The sequence below is a fragment of the Melopsittacus undulatus genome, chromosome 16 (genome assembly GCF_012275295.1).
Source record: "Melopsittacus undulatus isolate bMelUnd1 chromosome 16, bMelUnd1.mat.Z, whole genome shotgun sequence".
Classification (NCBI taxonomy): Eukaryota; Metazoa; Chordata; class Aves; order Psittaciformes; family Psittaculidae; genus Melopsittacus; species Melopsittacus undulatus.
The window spans coordinates 4,670,472-4,692,574 of NC_047542.1; the positions used below are offsets into that span (position 1 = coordinate 4,670,472).

A 22,103-nucleotide genomic window follows, 5' to 3' on the forward strand; every position below is an offset into this window, starting at 1 on the left:
TGCTTTAAACTGGATGTATCACACTTAATGCATCACACTGAATGCATCACACTAGAAGTATCACACTGAATGTATCACACTAAATGTATCACACTGAATGCATCACACTAGAAGTATCACACTGAATGTATCACACTGGATGCATCACACTGAATGTATCACACTAAATGTATCACACTGAATGCATCACACTAGAAGTATCACACTGGATGCATCACACTGAATGTATCACAGTGAATGTATCACACTGAATGCATCACACTGGTTGCATCACACTGAATGCATCACACTGGATGTATCACACTGGATGTACCACACTGAATGCATCACAATGAAAGTATCACACTGGATGTACCACACTGGATGTATAACACTGAATGTATCACACTGAATGCATCACACTGAATGTATCACACTGGATGCATCACACTGAATGTGTAACACTGAACGTATCACTCTGAATATATCACACTGAATGCATCATACTGAATGTATTACACTGGATGTATCACAGTGGATGTATCACACAGAATGTATCACACTGAATGTATAAAACTGGATGTATCACACTGAATGCATCACACTAAATGTATCACATTGGATGCATCACACTGAATGTACCACACTGAATGTATCACACTGAATATATCACACTGAATTCATCATACTGAATGTATCACACTGGATGTATGACACTGAATGTAACACATTGAATTTATCACACTGAATGCATCCCACTTGATGTATCACACTGAATGCATCACACTGAATGCATCATACTGAATGTATCACACTGGATGCATCACACTGAATGTATAACACTGAATGTATCACACTGAATATATCACACTGAATTCATCATACTGAATGTATCACACTGGATGTATGACACTGAATGTAACACATTGAATGTATCACTCTGAATGCATCCCACTGGATGTATCACACTGAATGCATCACACTGGATATATCACACCAGAAGTATCACACTGGATGTATGACACTGAATGTATCACACTGAATGCATCACACTGGATGTATCACACTAAATCTATCACACTGAATGCATCACACTGAACGTATCACACAGGATGCATCACACTGAATGCATCATACTGGATGTATCACACTGAATGTATCACACTGAATGCAACACACTGAATGTATCACACTGGATACATCACACTGAATATTTCAAACTGAATGCATCATACTGAATGTATCACACTGGATGTATCACACTGAATGTAACACATTGAATGTATCACACCGAATGCATCACACTGGATGTATCACACTGAATGTATAAAACTGGATGTATCACACTGAATGCATCATACTGAATGTATCACACTGGATTTATCACACTGAATGTAACACATTGAATGTATCACACCGAATGCATCACACTGGATGTATCACACTGAATGTATAAAACTGATTGTATCACACTGGATGTATCACACTGAATGTATCACACTAGAAGTATCACACTGGATGCATCACACTGAATGTATCACACTGAATGTATCACACTAAATGTATAAAACTGGATGTGACACTGGATGTATCACACTGAATGTATCACACTATAAGTATCACACTGAATGTATTATACTGGATGCATCACACTTTATCACACTGAATGTATCACACTGAATATATCACAGTGAATGCATCATACTGAATGTATCACACTGGATGTATCACACTGGATGTATAACACTGAATGTATCACACTGAATGCATCACACTGAATGTATCACACTAGATTCATCACACTGAATGTATAACACTGAATGTATCACACTGAATATATCACACTGAATGCATCATACTGAATGTATTACACTGGATGTATCACAGTGAATGTATCACAGTGAATGTATCACACTGAATGCATCACACTGGATGTATCACACTAGAAGTATCACACTATATGCATCACACTGAATGTATCACACTGAGTGCATCACATTGAATGTATCACACTGGATGCATCACACTGAATGTATCACACTGGGTATATCACGCTGGATTTATCACACTGAATGTATCACACTGGATGCATCACACTGATGTATCACACTGAATATATCACACTGAATGCATCATACTGAATGTATCACACTGGATGTATGACACTGAATGTAACACATTGAATGTATCACACTGAATGCATCCCACTGGATGTATCACACTGAATGAATCACACTGAATGTATCACACTGGATGCATCACACAATGTATCACACTGAATGTATCACACTGAATGCATCATACTGAATGTGTCACACTGGATGTGTCACACTGGATGTATCACACTGAATGTAACACATTGAATGTATCACACTCAATGCATCAAACTGGATGTATCACACTTAATGCATCACACTGAATGCATCACACTAGAAGTATCACACTGAATGTATCACACTGGATGTATCACACTGAATGTATCACATTGGATGTATCACAGTGCCCGGGGGGGGCCTTGTTGTCCACGGCAACGGCCCTGGGGGAAGGGGGCAGAGAGTGAGGGGCAGGCGGGGGGCAGGGTTGCGAAGCCAGGCGTGCGCTGAACAGGCGCAGCACCAGTGCCCCCTCTTGGCCCTCCGGCCCCGGGCGCGGGGGCCCGGCATTCGGGCGGGTTTGCAGGGCGCCCGGGCCCGGGCGCCCGGGGCCGGGGGGGGCCTTGTTGCCCACGGCAACGGCCCTGGGGGCCGGGGGCAGAGAGTGAGGGGCGGGCGGGGGGCAGGGTTGCGAAGCCAGGCGTGCGCTGAACAGGCGCAGCACCAGTGCCCCCTCCTGCCCCTCCGGCCCCGGGCGCGGTGGCTCGGCGTTCGGCCGGGTTTGCAGGGTGCCCGGATCCGTGCGGCCGGGGCCGGGGGGGGCCTTGTTGCCCACGGCAACGGCCCTGGGGGAAGGGGGCAGAGAGTGAGGGGCGGGCGGGGGGCAGCGTTGCGAAGCCAGGCGTGCGCTGAACAGGCACAGCCATAGTGCCCCCTCCTGCGTAGCGATTTGGACCCGCGCATGCGCAGTAGCGATTTGGGCAGCGCATGCGCAATAGCGATTTCGGCAGCGCATGCGCAGTAGCGATTTGGGCAGCGCATGCGCAGTAGCGATTTGGGCAGCCCATGCGCAGTAGCGATTTGGGCCAGAAATCCACTGATTTTCCTTGTACTGCTGGATTTTGAGTATACATTTTCCTTTAGGAGGGGGCAAAGTCTTCTCTAAAACAAAGCACTGGGACCGTCTCTTACTCAGAGAATAGCAGCATGTTAAACCCATGCATATCATCTCCTGTGCTTTTAATTTTCCTGCTGTTTAAGTTTCAACCCGTTACCCCTTGTCCTATCACTACAGCCCCTAATGAGGAGTTCCTCTCCATCATCCCTGTAGCCCCTTTCAGGTACACTGCCCCCACCCCGGCAGTGCTCAAGGCCAGGTTGGACACAGGGGCTTGGAGCAGCTGCTCCAGTGGAAGGGGTCCCTGCCCATGGCAGGGGTTGGAGCTGGAGGAGCTTTAAGGTCTTCTCCAACCCAAACCAGTCTGGGGTTCTCTTGTCTCACCTTCAATAATGTGCTTCAGCAAGCGTTGCCTCATGCATCCCAGCTCCCGGGTTGGGCATGGAGAGCTGGGGCAAGCGCTGGCCTGGGACTAACACACTTTGCTTTTCGGGACAGCACCGGGCAGCCTGTTCCCTCCCAGCCAGGGCAGTGGCATGCGAAGCACTCACCCTCCCGATGCTCCTGGTAAAGAAGCAACAGCTGCAGGGGCCCTTCTGCTGCCTCGGGAGCTGGGATAGCACCAGCAGCCAGCCCCGGAGCTAAATTTAAACTCATGGGTTGTGTGTTTGTACAGCCCCCACTGTGTCTGTGGGGCAGAGAGCTCAGTACCGGTGCTGCAGGAAGGGGGATCCAGAGGAGCTCCAGCTCCTGGGATCCAGGGAAGGGGGGCTCAGCCGTGGGGCAGGAGGGGCAGAAACAGCAAGGAAAGGAACACCATGGAGCCTGCTTCTCCCCAGGATGACGTGAAGAAGAGGCAACAGAAGGAGAAGTCCAAGAAGCCAGTGCCACCAGTGGCCCCACGGCCAGCCCGGGCTCTGTTCTGCTTAACCCTGCAAAACCCGCTGCGGAAGGCGTGCATCAGCATTGTGGAGTGGAAGTATCCTTCTGCTTGTGAGGGCTTGGAAGCACTCGTGTCAGGGGGAAGCTGGGGTTAAGGAGCAGGTTAGGCCATGGGGACCTTCAGTGGGGTGCTGTGGGGACAGGCTGAGTGGCAAAAGGGGCTTGAGGGAGTGAATGTGTTTTGTGCTGTCTGGAGCTGTGCTGGGGAGAGCCCGAGGCAGGGGAGAGGGTTTAGGTGTGAGGAAGGGGCAAGGTGTCCATCCCATCATGGGGATAGGGCCATGCGGGGGGGGGGGAGGGGGCTGGCTGGGGTAGTGGGAGCTGAGGATGAAGCTGGGGACAGCCAGCTGCCCCAGGGGAGAGGTACTGAGACCATGGTGAGCTGTGGGATGGCTCTTTGTGTGTGTCACTGCTGATCCCAGAGCTGCTCCCTGTCCTGGGGAGGCTGGACAGCATTCCCTGAATCCTGGTGACACCACTGTTCTCTCCGGCCCCATTTCCGCAGCCCTCCCTGGCAGTGTGGTCGCAGGTGAGCCCTTTGGATACTCTTTGGAGGGACAGTGTCTCTCTGTGCCTCTGGCTCAGTTTAGGGATGGGGTTCAGGTGGTTGCTCTTTCATTATCATCTTTTCACTGGGGTGTTATAGAAATACCAAAATGTCAGCCTTCTGCCACCCATCCAGGCGCTATTTTAGGCCATTAGATACTGCTTTGTTAACCTGTATTTTATGGAAGGGAAGAGGATGTGAGATGAAACATTTCACTTTGGCCTCAGGAAAACATTTGGGCTCAAAGAAGAAAACAGAATTTATAGATGTTTCCAGCAAATCCTGTTCTTCCACCCCGACTTTTCTCAGTTGCTGAATGTATCTGCATGTTCATGGCTGGATCATCCCAGCCCTGGCCAGGCTTTGCTTCTTTCAGGATGGCTGTGTTGCTGGACGTGTAGTACAGCCATGGAAGCACCAAACTCATGTCTCTACTCTGCCAGAGATGACATCCTGTTGAAAGCCTGGGGTGCCCATTTGCAGGGTCTCAGTACATGCTCACACTTGTGGTGGTGCTGTTCTGGTCATGGAGTTTGAGCCCTTTTTCCTTCACTGCAAAGGATCTATCTGTCCTTAGAGAAGAGGGAGCAGAACTAAGATGGGTGAATTCTCCATCTCTGCTTCTGTGGCTTGAGGACTGGGCTGTTCTACAAGCACATGGAAGGCTTTGTACCTTAATAATCTGTGTCTGTGCCTAAATAGGCAGTGAGTACAGAAGAAATTTGTGCATACACCCCAGTGTCAGGGAAAGAGCTGGAAATAGGGCTTGCATCTCCCAACATGCTCAAACACATTCCTCATCCTGAGTCAACACATGCCAGAGAGAGTGCGTAGCACTGTGGGGGTCTTTGTTTCCCACACTGGTGTCCTGGAAGGAGAATATGGAAGGGAGAGGTTGAATGTCCCACCAGGATGGGTGCAGGTGCAGGGGATCCTGACCTTGGCAGACAAATGATCCAGGGCATTTGGTTTCTCCAGTGCCTGCTGTATTTATACCCACATGCACCTCATCTCATTCAGGGATTAGGGTTTGCAAGGCATGACAGGGTCGTTCCAGTTCCTGTGGTCTTCAGGCAAGCTGCCAAGGAGAGATTAGCTGTGAGCATTTCTATGGGATACCTGGCATCTGGGGTCAGTATGGCAGGAGATGTTCCTGTTCCTTGGGCTCATCTTTGCTGTGTAACTGCTGTTGGAGCACAAAGCTGAGCCGCATGAGTGGGACAGGGTCTTGTCCAAGCAGTTGGAGAGTGGAGAGTATCACTGCACTCAGCCTGGGGTGGGCGAAAGTCAGTCTGGCTTGAAGCAGATGGGGGTTTATGCTGAAATTTGCTCACATCTCAAGCCCCACATCTGTTAGTACAAGAAATCTGGATGCTCTGCAGGTTGGTGGGTGTTATGTCCTCAGTAGCTAGCCCAGCAAGTTGATGGGGTATGTCTACCTTTGCAGTGTTCTCCCCGGTATGTCAGGATGTTTTGCAGCTTGAAGGACTTCAAGGCAAATGAATGGGGAGTTTGAGGATCCTGGAGGACCACAGAGATGCAAGGTGCTGAGCAGCTCATTCCTGCTATAGGGCAGACATTGGCACCCTTGGATGCTGGAGGGGAAGTAGTGAGATTGCTGGGTAAGGATATGTGGGGGATGCTGAGGCTCTGGCTTAGAGGCAGAGGCATCGTCCACAGTGACAATACATGTCTCTTTATCTGTCTCACTGCATTTCCACCTACTAACAGTGCCAGACTCACAAATAACAAGCTTATTCCAGCTCCAGTTACAAGACAGGTCACCCTTCGAGGAGTGCTCATCTCATCCTGTTGGAGCAGGCAGGAAAGCCTCTAACCCCTGAGCTCTGCCCTGTTACCTGGATCAGCTTTTCCAGCTGACCTTAGTTTTAAAGTGTCATCAAGTTGATGGATAGAAGTGTCCAGAAAAGGCAAAATAACCTGTAACTGACTGCACTCAGCCGGTGCGGAGACAGGATGCCCTAGGTGACCTGTAATACTGGTCTGGATGGTGGAATCACCACCACAGCTCAAGGCAGGGCTCAACATAGTTATCTGGAAAGCTGAGCTAAGGAGTTGGTTAACCATGGTGTAAGGAAATGTCAGCATGGCTGCAGGGACTCTCTGCTGGGGAGAACTTGGAGGGCTGTGCTGGTGGCATTAATCTACATGGTTGTGCCCTGAGTGTCCCCACAGAGTGTCCCTGGGAGCTGTTCTCCTTTGGAAGGTCTGCCCAAAGTGAGATGGAGGTGGTGGGAAATCTTTGTCCTGGAACCTCCTTACCTGCTGGGTGAGATTTATCACTTTGCCTATAGTGGCAGATTGGTCATTACAGGGAGGAGAGATCTCCAAACAGTTGATGAGGGCAGATGCTGGCTGTGGTCACAATGTGGGTGTTTTCTGGTAGGACTGGAGAGCAGAAGGGGCTGGAGGGGAATGTTCTGATGTATGTCACTGTTTATTCATTTACTCTGCAGGTGGGTCTGGCCCAATGGGCAGCTGCACTAATGTTTTAATTTCCTTCATCTGCTTTTAGTGTCAGTGGCTTCCAGGGGTACTGGCAAGGCAAGAAGATCAGGATAACTGGGATGTACCTGTCAGGAAACATTATTGGTCAGGAGACTTTAAGATTATGACCAAAATGTTTCATGGAGGTTTTTGCCTCACGCCATCACTGTGGCAGTACAAGGCCACTAAACATGTGAAAAATACCCCTTTGCTCAGAGGTATGTGCATAGCTGCATGGTATGGTGGCTACACACAAGCACTTCAGAGCTGCAGCAGGGCCTGGATGTGACCAGCATAAGGTCAAATAGCAAGAAACTATGGTTGTCATCTTCTGACCACTCTGCTGCACTTCCAGGGCACCATGAGTTTGGACCATGCTGGGAGAAACAGAGAATGGAGTCCCTGAGCTGAGAGCCTGGCCATGGGTGAGGTGCTGGAGCTCTTTGGGGCTTCAGGAACATGATAGCTGAAGCCTGACCATGAGGTTTTGGTGGCCCAGCAGAGGAGTGAGTGCAGCAGGAGCCTGGGAGTGACCAGATGCCCACGCTGGGGCCTTCTGGGGGAAATAGAAACTCCCCCCATTTATTCAGAGGTGTCATAAGGCCCAAATAGCACAATTCCACCTTCGAGGGAGAGGGATGGAGCTCGGGCTGAGCACTATTGTAACTTGCAGTGCATGGCACTCCTGAGGACAATCACTCAACAGTCACCCTCACAGAGAACAGAGGGAGCCAGGGCCAGCACTCTCTAAAGGGCAATGCTTTGCTAAAGTGTCTACATTATACAAGAAGCTCCTCACCCTTCAGGATGATTTGCTGAAGGATGAGGAGGGGGGCACTACCAGCTCTCCCATCCCCTTACAGTCATTTGATTGATTCCCCCTTCCCATATATCCTGTGCCAAAGCTGCCCCTCTCCGGAAGCCATGTGCTGAGTGTCGAGGCCCTGCATCTTATCCAGCCCATTGCCTCCTTCCCTTGGGATCCGACGCATGGGCAGCAGCTGAGGACATGCAGAGGGTGAAGTCTGACTGCTCCCTTTGGAACCCAGGGGGAGGTTGTTTCCCCATAGCCGGTCGGGTTTCCCCATGCATACCCAGACAGAACAGGACTTTTTTTCCCTGTCTTCACTCCTTAATACTTCCTCTTAGACCCTTCGAGATCATCATCCTCCTGACCATATTTGCCAACTGTGTTGCACTGGCCATCTACCTGCCGATGCCTGAAGATGACACCAACATTGCCAACTCCAGCCTGGTAAGACACAGCCCTTCCCACTGTCCTACTGGACAGCCAAGTGCTCAGCTCTGAGGGCCCTGCAGAGCTGGTCGCAATAAGGCCTAGCATCATAGAATCCCAGACTGGTTTGCATTGGAAGGGACCTCAAAGCTCATCCAGTTCCAACTCCCTGCCACAGGCAGGGACACCTTCCACTGGAGCAGCTGCTCCAAGCCCTGTCCAGCCTGGCCTTGAACACTGCCAGGGATGGGGTATCATGGGTGCAAGATGGTACTACCTGTTATAGGGGCATTTGCTGCTGCCCCTTGAGGTGTATTGAGGCATTGTTGGTCTCCTGAGAGATGCTGTGAAGTCAGAGGGAGGCAGAGTGCTGGAGAAACCACTGCAAAATGAGGTTTCAGATGTGCTGAAACCACCCCTAGGTTGAAATCAAAGGCAGCAGGTTGGGATGTGAAGTACACAGGAAGGAAGAACTGATGCCAAAAAAAGAACAAATTCCTTCCATTTTTTATGATGACACTTCGAAAAGGAAACATCCTGTTCCAGAGAGGCTCAAATGGTTTGTTTCAGCAGGTCTGGAACAAGATATTCTGACCTTTCATTTCCAAACTGTATTTTAATTTTGGTATTTCTTATTTAAGAGGGGGAAACTCATCCTTTTTAAGCACAAAGGTTGTTCCTTTCCAATAAGTTATTCCATGGTTTTGCCAGTCACTTTGTTTTCCTTGGAACAAGATGTTTTGATGTGATCCAGATCAATCTGTTGCACTGGTTTTGCCACTCCTTTTCCCTCCTCAGATCTCCATTGTGGTTCAATCCACATTGATTTCCATTGAGAGTTTGAGGTTAGTGTCTGAATCCAAGTGACTCCTCAGTGGTGGGGCGGCAGGTGCATGCAAGTGTTGCTGGTCACTTGTGACTTAAAGAAGTACCTCTCTGTTTTTTGCCTGTTCTTTAGAGACTGCAGGGAAAGATGTTAAAGCAAAGAATCTGAGATGCAAAATACAAAGGTTTTACTTGTGAGTTTCAGCTCCTTGAGCTGCTTTTATCTCTTTCCCTCAACAGTCTTTCAGCGGCAGTGAAGATAGTTTTTACTTCTCGTTTCCTTGGAAAAAGAAGGGGGGTCACTGTTGGCAATGTGTTGTTAGGGCTTTTAGAGCTAAAACCAAAATAGGTCCACAGAGGACCTATAATTCCCTCCCACAGAGGAGGGGAATTAGACATACCCACAGGGAGTTAATTCTTGGGGTGTTCACTCAGCCTCTGGTGTGCTGGGTTTGGTTTCTTCCCTGGCAAGGGGGTACAGCAGGGTTTGAAGGGTGCAGTTATCTCTGAAGAAGCAAATCAAAAACAACTGGAGCAGGCTGAGCATGGAAAACAGGAGGTGAGGACAGCAGGGATGGAGGCTTCTCACTGGGAGGGAGTCTGGGATTTGGCTGAGACCAGGATGCAAGGGCAGAGCTGCAGCATGTGGCAGTGTGGCATGACAGGGAGGCAACCTGGCAGCAATTTGCCTTGTGGTGCTACCAGAGAGGGAATGATGCTGTCCAGAAAGGACCCATTGATGGGAGACAGGTGGGTGTGAGCTGCGTAATGTCATGTAAAAATGGAATCGCATCTTATTTATATTCATTAGATTATTTCAGCTGTGTCCTGTTGGGGGATTTTTCATCCTGTTGCCACGCCAACAGCCCTTTGGATCAGGAGCCTGGCAGCCTGAGGCTTCTGCTCTTTCATCCCTGCTCTGCATGTCTCTGCCATCATGTTCTGGTGGCTTTGCAGGAGCAATCCCAGCTTGGAACTGAGATAGAGCCCCATCATCTTGTGCTTTGAGCTCTGCATGGAGCCTGCAAATAGTGCAACAAAGGCTTGTTGGAGATGCTGCAATGCATTTCATCTCTCCCTGTCACTTTTGTAGTTGCCTCTTTTCATTGCCCAGTTCTCTCTGGAGAGAACTGAGTTTATCTACTAAGGACCTTGAAATTGTTGAAGAAGGGAAACTGAGTCAGAGCACTTTGGCCAGGCTGCGAGGCTTTATTCAAGTCCCACTCCCCCTGTTACCTGTGAGGAGACACTAGAGACATCCCAGACTGGTTTGGGTTGTAAGGGACCTTAAAGCTCATCCAGCTCCACTCCCCTGCCATGGGCAGGGACACCTTCTGCTAGAGCAGGTTGCTTCAAGCTCTATCTAACCTGGCTGTGGGGCTTATTCTGGAGAGCCCTGCATGACCATGGGCCCTGGAAGCTGACACTGCTGAGCAGGCTGGAGCTGTGTCCTGTCATTGCTTTGGCATGTTGCACACTGTTACTGCTGCTGCTCTGCAGCTCACTCAGCGCCCGCAGGTCAAGTTACTCTGTGTCCCCTAACATGGTTGAAGCATATGTGTGTGTAGCAGCCTGTTGTGTTCTAAAGACCTCCATCTTTTTATAGTGGCCTTTTGAAGACTGGGCTGTTCACACACCCGATCCCAGATCTACCAGGCAACCCTGTCTCCCTTCACTGATCAGCCTTCCACCAGGGGACAAAGCTGGGGGTGATGTGGCTGCCCTGGTAGTGTACAAAGCCAGGTTGGGCAGGGCTTGGAGCAACCTGCTGTAGGTGTCTCTGCCCGTGGCAGGGGCTGGAACAAGATGAGCTCTAAGGTCCCTTCAACCCAAACCACTCTGTGATTTTATGATGCTCAAATCAACCTGGGCATATGAAGTGGGTCTGCACCATGTGCAGGACATACGACCTGGTATAAAGTCTGCCAGGACAAAATATCCCTTAATATCTTTCTGCTGGTATCTGAAGGTGGCAGCAAGTTTTCAGTGGGCTCCCCCATGTCTTTCACTTTTCCAGCACAGGAGGTACCACACCACAGCTGTGGCTGCTGGTGTGGCTCTGCAATCTCTCTGTGCATGAAATGATCCTCACAATAGTTGTATTTTCATGTCTGGGATTGCAAGGACAGGCTTTTGGGAACAGAGTAGGGGGATCTGTCACTGATAAGTGGGGGAGAGAAGTAGTGTTGAGTTGCCTTTGCTAAAACCTTGAAAACAAAGCCCTGATAACATTGATAATCACAATACTTAGGTCTCAGCTTTTACCATTGCTGGTCTCAGATCCAGCAAGGAACTGGCACTGTTATAGGTGACAGTCATACAGGGACACTTGGCATGGCCACTGTTTTCCAATGTGGTAATTGAGCCAGCAATGCTCCTATCTGAGCCATGGCTTCATAAATGGACAGCATTTTCCATTTGGCAAGCCAGAGGGACCCTGGGAGGAAGGCTTGCTTGGAGCACTCCAGCCTTCCTCATTGGAGGCCTGCTTTCAGTTTGCTTTCAGATGTTTCTGCCTTTCTGGGTGCAGTTCCCTGCAGATCCCAAACTGGACTGCTCCTTGTCCTCTGTGGGGTGCAGATGGAGGAGAGGGGCCATGGAAAACCAGCAATATAAATAACCCAGTCCACCTGGCTGCTTCAGAAGGATTTAATCCCAATCTGGAAAGGGCCATTAGCAGCAAGAGCAACGATTGCAGTGACAGACAGAACCAGGTGGGCACAGGCAGCTCTTGGATGTGCTCCAGGGAAGGGTGAGCTATTTCGAGCTCCCATGCCAGCTTTAGCAGTTCACTCTGCCTGCCTGACACTAGGCAGGAGCTCTTCAGCCCTTCCCTGGGAGCGCAGGGCACAGAGGAAGCCACTGTGCAGCTAGATTGTTTCTTGGTGACTGTGTGGTGTCTGCAGGATACACCCAGAAAGCCCTCATCTGGGGAGGATGAAGACAAGGCATCAGTGCTGGCTGGACAAGGAAAGCTGTGGGAGAATGAGAGGATGAGGTAGCAGAGAGGAGAACTAGAGATCTGCAGTGCCCTGGGCCAGCACCTTTGGGTGCTGGGCTGGGAATTGGTGGCTTTACTTTAGTTTGTAAGAACTGGTACCCACAGCCCAGGAACATGGTCCTGGCACTGAATGGAATCAGATCATGCTGCGGGCCAGAGTGGCATGTGGTGATGTCCTGGCTTCATCTGTAGTAGTCAATTTTTTCCTTCTTAGTAACTGGTGCAGTACTGTGTTTTTGACTTTAGCATGAAAGCAACACTGCTAACACTGATGGTTTTAGTTGTTGCCAAGTAATGTTTACTCTGATCAAGGACTTTCAGTCTCATGCTCTACCTGGGAGGAGGGGCACAAGAAGCCGGGAGGAAGCAGAGACAGGACACTGGACCCAAACTAGCCAAAGGGGTATTCCATCCCAGAGCACATCATGCCCACTATAGAAACTGGGGGGAGTTACCTGGAAGACCCAGATCACTGCTTGGGTCAGGCTGGGTATTGGTCAGTAGGTGCTGAGCAATTGTATTGGGCATCACTTGTGTTTATTGTTTTCTTTTCCTGTTTTAGTTTTATATTCTCTCCCCTTATTGTTTCCCTTATTATTATTGGTGGCAGCAGCAATGGTTTATGTTATACCTTAGTTACTGGTCTGCTCTTATCTCAACCAGCTGCAGTTATATTCTTTCAATTCTCCTCCCCATCCCTCCAGGAGCAGGGTGGGAAAGGAGGGGAGTGAGTGAGCTGCTGCATGATTCTGAGTTACTGGCTGGGCTCAAACCATGACTGGTGGCCAGGGTATTGCTGCCATGCTGAGGGGGACCACAGATTGGTTGGCAGCAGGAGCTGATCCAGAGGCAGACATGCTTGGTGGTGATACCAAGGAAGATGGCAGTCTGCTCTAATGGAGCATCCTCTCCCTCTTGCCTTTCCAATCCCCAGGAGAAGATCGAATATGCCTTCCTGATCTTCTTTGCCATTGAGGCCATGCTCAAGATAATTGCCTATGGGTTCCTTTTCCATACGGATGCATACCTCCGGAACGGCTGGAACGTGCTCGACTTTTCCATCGTGTCTCTCGGGTAATGCAAGGAGAGGAAGCTGCTGGTACTCAGCTTGTGTCTGGCCTGGTCCATAGCCAGTCAGCTACATTGATTTTTGTAGTGACTGCAAGCGGGTTTGGGAGCAATCTGTAGGCTCAGTTCACGGTCTTCTCCAAGGGGCCACCTTTTCATGGCCTGACACCCCCTGGGATCCTTCTCTAACTTCCTTTATGACTCCTTCACACCTCTTGGGTCTTCTTGCCCTGGAGAATGGGAGTAGCATGGGGTCCTCCAGGTTGTAGCACACAGGGAGAGGGCATGAGGGGATGGGAGGGTTCCCATGTGCTCAGCAGTGAAGGTGGAACCCAAGGAAGGGGTGCCCAGCTACTGTAGTTGAACTTAGCCAAGAGTCCCCAGCTAAGCACAGCTGACAGAATCATGTCCCTCGCTTTCTTGCCTTCAGAGCTCTGAGCCCTCAGCACAGATGTCCTGGTCTCTGTCCTCATGATCTCCTCTTTCTTGTTCTGTTTCCTTCTGCTTCTCCCCCTTCCTTCCCTGCTCTGTGCCCTGGCTCTTTCAGGCTTATCACCATGACCCTGGAGAAGCTCAACGTGAAGGAGGGAGGGTCTTCAGGGGGAAAAGGCGGCTTTGATGTGAAGGCCCTGCGAGCATTTCGTGTGCTGAGACCCCTGCGCCTGGTGTCTGGAGTGCCAAGTGGGTGCTGGGTGCCCTGCCAGCATGAATGGATTGAACCCCTGTGCCTGGCCAGGGTTGGGGGCTGAGGGACGTGTCTCTTGTTGCTGCTGGAAGAAGCCACAGGTTCATGCTTATCCCTGAGGATAAGCAGGTTTTCAAGACTGGGGATCTGCAGGTCGGCACATATATAGCTCCCTCCATTGCTCAATGTCATCACCTTTGGGTGGCCAGTATGAAAGGGGCCAGGACATCACTCTAGTTTCTCAGGGCAGGAAGCTCCTTCTCTTATAACTCAGATGAACACAGCTAGGATGAGAGTGACTGGGGGGGGGGGGGGGGCAAAGGGCTGGGCACGAAGCAGCCTCCAGCTCTGCCTGGACTCTGGCTCTGCTGGGTAGAGAAAGGATTTCTTGCTTCAGAAATTTCAGTCCCAACCCACCTGTGCCCCTCTTCCCTTGGCATGGGGCCTTTCAGAAGCTGCTTGTCAGAGGGGCTGGAGGGAATATGAACACCCAAAGCTGTTTAGGAAGCAGTTGAGCTCCTCTCTCTTCTCCTTGGTGCAGGTCTTCAGGTTGTCCTAAACTCCATCATCAAGGCTATGGTGCCCCTGCTCCACATTGCCCTGCTGGTCCTCTTCATGATCATCATTTATGCCATTGTTGGACAAGAGCTCTTCAAGGGCAGGATGCACAAGACCTGCTACTACCTAGGGACAGGTAGGCCTGTGGCAGGATTCAGCATGGCAGAGATGTCTTTGTGTGGCTGCTGTGGGGACACAAGGGTTCTGTGGGTAGCAGAAAGTCTGGTGTGGCCTGGGAATGCGGCAGGACCGATGTTTGGTATAGCACAGAGATTGGTGATGGTATGTGCTGTGAGGAGGTGGTGAAAGGGGACCCAGGAGGTGCTGGGACCTGCTCTACTTGACCTGACCTGCTGCTCACACCATGGCTTTTCTCCTCAGATGTGATTGCCACGGTGGGATCAGAGAAGCCAGCCCCATGCACCAGGTCTGGCCACGGGCGCCACTGCACCATCAATGGCACTGAGTGCCGAAGCGGGTGGCCGGGGCCCAACAATGGCATCACACACTTCGACAACTTTGGCTTTGCAATGCTGACTGTCTATCAGTGCATCACCATGGAGGGCTGGACAGAAGTCCTCTACTGGGTAGGCTCCAGCAGCTTGGACTTTGTGTTCAGCTCAGCAGAGGTTTTGCCTCAGAGTGGGGAATTCCCTCCAGGATACAGGACCCCAGAGCAGGGCTAGGTCTCTGGCAGTGAAAGATCCTGCTCCCACCAAGCATCATCCCATAATGTGCCAGGCAATGTCTCCTGCATCTCTGCAGGCACTGCCAAAGCTGTCTTTGCTTTCCAGATAGACAGCAGGGATGCTCCAGCTCTCACCTTTGTGAAGAGGTACAGGCCAGGCACAGCAGTGGGTGGCTGGTGGATGCTCTTCCAGCAAAACCCCATGTTTTACAGTCCTTGGGAGATTGTCTTGGTGAGGTTTAAGCATAGGGCTGATGTTTAAATCTGCTCCCAAAATGCTTGGGTCTGGTTTTTTCCTCTGCTAAAACCAGATGCAGAGTCCTAAGAAGCCAATACTCAGACAGGTTTACCTGCTGTCATCCCCAGCACTCACTTCAAAGGGGACAAAGCTCATAGAGGCTATTGAGGGAGGCCCTATAGTGAGACAGACAGCAGCCAGTGTGCTCAGAATGCTTCATCTGCCTCTCTCCTTGCCAGGTAAATGATGCTATTGGGAATGAATGGCCCTGGATCTACTTTGTCAGCCTTATCTTGCTTGGCTCCTTCTTCATTCTCAACCTGGTGCTGGGGGTGCTCAGTGGGTAAGTGCCACCCTCTCCGTACTCCATGCTGGCATGATCAGAGTGTGGCCACTGCCTAGTTTTAACTATGCAAGAGGGAAGTCCAGAAAACTTTCTGTTCCTTTTCCACTTACATTCCTCTCCTCCTCCTCCTTCTTCTTTCTTTTTTTTTTTTGCATGCTTAGAAAGCCTGAGCTGTGGGTTGAGACCTTCATTCTCACTGGTACCTACAGCACTGCCCTCCTGTTGTGAGGAAAACACCTTTGATATGAATGCAAGGGATCCAAGAGGATTATTGTTAGTCTAATTAATGCCTCCACAGTCTCATCGAAATACAATAATGAACTATCATGTGTCTGGTTACAATGATCCTAAGACTTCTATGCCAAATGACTCTTAGGGCTCAATTAGGACTCAATTAAGCACTGATGTGGTGAGATGCCAGCATACTGATTGTGTTACTGGGAGGTGGTGTTATCCTGGGGAGTGAGAGGAACTTTTGTTCTCAGTTCTGTGTAAGCTAAGGATCATTTTTATATGTTTTAATCCTGTGTGTGCAAGTGGATCACACGTATCATCTCTAATACCCTAATTACATGGATTTGTTAGTCCTTTTCTATGGCAAGAACCATACAACTGCACAAGATTAAACCAAATTGGGTATTAATATGACTAAAGCAAAGCTCAAAACCACAAGACAGACCACAAGCACCTGCCTCTTGCATGATGTTGGCTGTTACAGCAGGGCGAGATGGATCATGGTCATCTGATCCTGGAGTAAGTTGTAGGCACAGCAAAGTACCTGGTTTTTTGGTGGTTTTTTTTTGCAAATATGGCTAAATTATGCTTGAGATCAAGAACATCCACATGAAGTCCTGAGGCTTTGTATGTCTTATTATTGTTATAGGGTCTGCGGCCTATTACTAATTCATGGCAACACCAGACTGGCTGGGTAGCAGCTCTATAGTCCTGCCAGATACCAGCACTGAGAATAAATTGAATTTAGAAGGAATGAGAAGAGTAGCCTCCAATCCACCCCACCCCCCCGCATTGGCAGACTTGTCTTTTCCATGTTACGATGAAAAGAGTGTCCTGTTTACTTGCCATGTCATGAGCTCACCTTACCCATATGGAGAGCTTGGACCAGCTGTCTGTCCCCCAGTGGGTGAGACCCCACTTGCTGTAATCCTTAGCAGGGCTGGAGAACTCCCTCAGCCTCCAATGTCTAGCATTAGTTGGCCTGTCCAAGCACAGCATCCTGCAGCAAGGAGCTCCCAAAGATCAGCCAGTGGTGGGGAAGAAACCCTGCCTGCCATGAGGCATTAGGTGGTGATCCCCCATGATCTTGAATCATGAAACAGGGTCGAGGAAGATGAAAGTCACTGGAGCAATCTACTGGGCTGTGGGATACTCCAGACTTTTCTGTTTCTCCAAGGCCTGGCACAGGGCTGTGGTATGTAACCTGCACAGCACACCTCTCCTGGTCTCACTGTGCTGCTTGCATTGTCCCAGCGAGTTCACCAAAGAGCGTGAGAAGGCCAAGTCACGCGGCACGTTTCAGAAACTGCGGGAGAAGCAGCAGCTGGAGGAGGATCTCAAAGGCTACATGGACTGGATCACCCACGCTGAAGTCATGGACAGTGACCGGGCCAGGGGAGAAGGTACCAGCTCTTCTTGGTCAAAGACGCTTTGTGTGCGGCTTGGGTCACTAACACCGGCCTTCCTAGCAAGGCAGGGTAGAGATGTCTGGAGAGCTCACAAAGACTCATTTTGCTTGAAACCCTGTGAAAAAAATGCTTTGACTTCTGCAGATCAGTTTCCTTCCTCTCTTTTTTTTTCTTTTTCTTTCCTGTATCATTTTATTGACCCTAACTAACAACAGCTTGGCCCTCATCTCCACCCTAACCACTGTATTTAATATTTGCAGACTACTAGCAAGACCTAGGTATCCTTTGACAAAATGCACTTGGAATAGCCATGAGGAGCATGTGCACTTCTGAGTGCAGGGCAGAGACCTGGGTTACTACTTACAACACTAACAGATACAGGAATTTCTTGCTGTTGCTTAACACTTTCAATGGATTAGAAGTGGCTTAGAGCAGAAGGTGAATATGCAGGCATCAAGTCAAAGACTCCACAAGGTCTGGAGTGTTCTGCCGCTCTGCCTGGGGAAATAACATCTGATGCCTCAAGCTGAGCAATACAGGTGTGCAAAGAGCCTCTGGAAACAGTGGGGAAAGATAAAATGCTGTTACAAACTTCCTGTTGTTCACCTGCTCAGATCACAGCTGATCCCAGTTTTCTCTATGTTGGGAGTATCTCATACTAAAGGAGCCTCTAGATGCACAGCTGTCTTGTTAGGATGCTTTTCTGGGTTGCTGCTGCTTCTCTTGTTGCAGGGCAGATGTTCCTGGTGCCTCCTACTTGGTTGCACCTGATGCTCAGAACTTTCTGCCCAAGCTCTTGCTGTTGTTTCCCTGGGACAGCATTTCTTTATTTCACCTCTGATGGGGAAGCTCGTCCTGGTGTGCTCCTGGGAGAGGTTCCCTCCCACATGTTCTTCCCAGGGGCCCCAAGGTAAGCCTGGATGTAATTTCCTCCTTAGGTATGATGCCATTGGATGAAGGAGGGTCAGAGACAGAGAGCTTGTATGAAATTGAGGGCATGAACAAGTGGATTCTTTACTTGTAAGTATGAACCATCTGCTTCTCTGCATGTGGGCTTGCACAGTTTCCCACTTGCTGTCCTGGCTGGACCAGGCTTTCTTGTCAGCCACTGGCTTCTGGAGGAGACCAGGGGCTGTGTGCTCAGGAGCAAATGCAACACATGGAATTTTGCTCAGGTACTGGCAGAAAGCCACTTTTCAAGGTGAACAACCTCTTCACTTTGGTACCAGGCTCCGAGTGTCTTCTCATGGCCCATATAGCATGTCTTGTGTTTGAATAGCTGGGCCTGTAGCAGACAACCCAAGGTGACTGTTGGCCAAAAAGGAGTCAGGAGGTGTTTTTGTGAATGAACTACAGTGCCTGGGTGAAGGAACCAAGTGCCAGGGGCAGGGTTATGTTCTTCAGCCCCTTCAGGGAAAGCCCTGGAGGAGGGAGCAGGACTTGCTGCAGGCCTCGCTGACCCTTGGGCTTTCCCTGCAGTCGTCAGTGGAGGCATTGGAACCGAATGTTTCGTAGAAAGTGCAGAGATGTGGTGAAGTCCAAGTTCTTCTACTGGCTTGTCATCTTGCTGGTGGCCCTGAACACCTTCTCTATTGCCTCTGAGCACCACTTACAGCCAGAATGGCTGACACAAGTGCAAGGTGAGCAAAAAGCCTGAGGAAGGGGGAGGAGGGCCTGGGACACCCTACTGAGACACATGTGAACTCTTACTGTGCATGCACAGGGCCTATTAGGTGCACACAAACACAGCCTGTACACAAGTGTGTGTACACCATGCCCACTGCACTGTCACACAACTGCACATGAATGGTCTGCACAGTTACATATGCACAGCATGTTCCTAGGGACATGGGTTTGCATGGTGAACACACATAGTATTTACATTTATACTTGTACATGCATATTACATGCAAACACACATTGCATGCACTCACACCACACATGATTATGCATGCAGTCACACTACCTGCACCCAAACACATGAAAACACACATAGACACATGAGTCCAGCTGTGCACACATGTACACAGCTCAGCCATGCACACAAGCACTGCCCAATACACACATATACACTACATAGACTCACATGCACTGCACTCTGACATGTACAAGCACACAGTGGCTCATTGCCCTCCTCCTCATCTCTCTTTCCTGTGTGCTCCCTGAGAAACAGCCCCTGCGGAGTTGAGCAGCACTGCCTTCCTTCCCTCCCTTCTTTGCCCTTCTGGGACGAGGAGGTCTGTGCTCTGATGGCCTGTCTCTCCTGCCCCAGACAATGCCAACCGGGTGCTGCTAGCCCTCTTTGTGGCCGAGATGTTGCTGAAGATGTATGCTCTGGGCCTGCGCCAGTACTTCATGTCACTCTTCAACCGCTTTGACTGCTTCGTGGTGTGCGCAGGGGTCCTGGAGACCATCCTGGTGGAGCTTGGTGCCTTGTCACCCCTGGGCATCTCTGTGCTGCGTTGCATCCGGCTCCTCCGTATCTTCAAAATCACCAGGTTGGGCAGAGAGCTCTGTGGGTGCTGGTGGGTCATGGTTCCCAGGCATCAGTGACCTTGACTCTGGGGTGGGCTGCAGCACGAACAGTGCTGGATAGAGGAACAAGGCCAAGCTGGGGATTTCTGTCTCCAGGACAGAACTTGCTGGAAGTCCCCTGGGGTCCCTCTCTCACTCTGGGTTCTGGGCTGTGTAAATGGGAGTGCTGTAGGCCAGAACTCCAGGCTTCTCTTTCTGGCACCAACCTGCTGTGTGTTCATCCCTCTTCCCCCATTGCTTGTTGTGCCCTGTGCAGGCATCCTGCCTGCCACTCCACATCTGGAGCTTCATTTCCACCTCTTGGGGCCTGGCTGGAGCAGTCTCAGTGCCCAGCCTGTGAGTGGTGCTAGTTCAGAGCCCCCCTGATGGGCTCCCAGCATATGCCCCTGGGACAAACAGTCTGTTCCCTGCACCTACCTGGTCCTGTCCACAGTCTTCCCAGCTCCTTCACCTCCTGCCTCTCCTCTCCCCAGGTACTGGACATCCCTGAGCAACCTGGTTGCCTCCCTGCTCAACTCAGTCCGCTCTATTGCCTCTTTGCTTCTCCTCCTCTTCCTCTTCATCATTGTCTTCGCACTGCTGGGTATGCAGCTCTTTGGGGGCAAGTTTGACTTTGAGGACATGCAAGTGCGGCGCAGCACATTTGACAACTTCCCCCAGGCCCTCATCAGTGTCTTCCAGGTATGGGGCTGTGGGAAGTGTAGAGGGAGACTGGAGGCTATCTCTCCTGGGCTGTGGGTCTCCTGGCAAGAGCTGGGGCTCAGAGAGATGTGGTCTTCTGGAAGGTGATGTGGCTTTGGAGTGGGGAAATGTGAGGTCATGAGCAGGTACAAGGCTGAGCAGAGAGGTGGGATTCGGTTTGGCCACTGAGCTGTAGTGGCTGTGAGGGTTTGGTGCTGGAGCCATATGGGCAGCATCAAGCTGTGGGGGCTCTTGAGTCCCTGTTTCTGCTCTGCTCCCAGATCCTGACTGGGGAGGACTGGAATTCAATCATGTATGATGGAATCATGGCCTATGGCGGTCCATCTTTTCCTGGCATGCTGGTCTGCATCTATTTCATCATCCTCTTCGTTTGTGGGAATTGTATCCTCTGTGGCCCAGGCTCCCTGTTCCCAGCCCCATAGATCAGCTACACAGGACTGTAAAGGGGGGAAGAGGGGACTTCCTGAAGCTTTTCAGTGCTTGCCTTAAGCTTCTCAGTTCTGAACAGCACAGGGACAAACCACAGGCTGCAGGGCTTGCATTGGTGGGGGCTGGGGGCTGGAGAAAAGGATCTCATGGGGCACATTTGGAGGAGCATCAGGCATAGATTCAGCTATCAGCCAACGCCGTAACAAGACTTTGTTAACACAGAGAGAGGGCAGCCAGGCCAGAGCTCAGCACTCACAATGATAGGTGCAGGGCTAGGGATCACCAGCCAGGGTTTTCTCAAGTGCTCAACTCCAGGAAGGATCCTCAGAGCACAGCTCTGGCCTCACCCTCCAAACAGGAGCCAAGTTCATATCCTTAGTGCTGTCCTCCAGATATCCTCCTCAATGTCTTCTTGGCCATCGCAGTTGATAACCTGGCTGAGGCTGAGAGCCTGACTTTAGCCCAGAAGGCTAAAGCAGAGGAACGCAAGCGGCGGAAGATGTCCAGGTGAGTGCTGCAATCCCTGTCCAGGTGCTTTGGTGTGAGGGGACAGAATAGCATTGCCCATGCCCTTGCCCAGTGTTCAGTTCTTCCTCTCCCCTCCTCTCCACTCAGACATTACCCAGAGAAGTCTGAAGATGAGAAGCAGGTACTGGCAAAGAAGCTTGAGCAGAAAGCAAAGGGAGAAGAGATTCCCACAACAGCCAAGGTCAGTGCTGGTGGGTCTGAGCCTTGGGGAACTCCTGGCCCTGGGGACCAGGCTCCTCTCACCAGCCAGGAGTGACAAAGGCTTGGAGGTAGCCTAGGTCTGGACTTGTCTGGGCCAGAACTTCTCCTCACCTTAGCATCATTTGGTGATGGGGATGCTCTAGGCCAGGCAGGACATGTTGCCTGGTGAAATAGGCCCATTGCTGGGTATCCTTTTCCTCTGATTCATTTCCTTGGCCACAGCCAGTGGATGG

At 50.5% G+C, this 22,103-nt stretch overlaps 1 protein-coding gene across 4 annotated transcripts in view; it reads left to right on the plus strand.

Moving 5' to 3' along the window:
- Positions 1-4,007: 4,007 nt before the first annotated feature.
- Positions 4,008-22,103, plus strand: part of CACNA1S (calcium voltage-gated channel subunit alpha1 S) — a 40,985-nt gene continuing 22,889 nt past the window's right edge. For all 4 annotated transcript variants that reach the window (XM_031042891.1, XM_031042889.1, XM_005142177.2 and 1 more), the window contains exons 1-15: positions 4,008-4,168; positions 8,336-8,441; positions 13,184-13,323; positions 13,865-13,998; positions 14,544-14,696; positions 14,942-15,147; positions 15,726-15,829; positions 17,321-17,469; positions 18,414-18,495; positions 18,955-19,115; positions 19,748-19,973; positions 20,484-20,691; positions 20,973-21,093; positions 21,534-21,648; positions 21,757-21,850. In XM_031042891.1, the coding sequence (XP_030898751.1) occupies positions 4,008-4,168; positions 8,336-8,441; positions 13,184-13,323; positions 13,865-13,998; positions 14,544-14,696; positions 14,942-15,147; positions 15,726-15,829; positions 17,321-17,469; positions 18,414-18,495; positions 18,955-19,115; positions 19,748-19,973; positions 20,484-20,691; positions 20,973-21,093; positions 21,534-21,648; positions 21,757-21,850 (2,160 nt within the window). The remainder of the gene's footprint in view (positions 4,169-8,335; positions 8,442-13,183; positions 13,324-13,864; positions 13,999-14,543; positions 14,697-14,941; positions 15,148-15,725; positions 15,830-17,320; positions 17,470-18,413; positions 18,496-18,954; positions 19,116-19,747; positions 19,974-20,483; positions 20,692-20,972; positions 21,094-21,533; positions 21,649-21,756; positions 21,851-22,103) is intronic.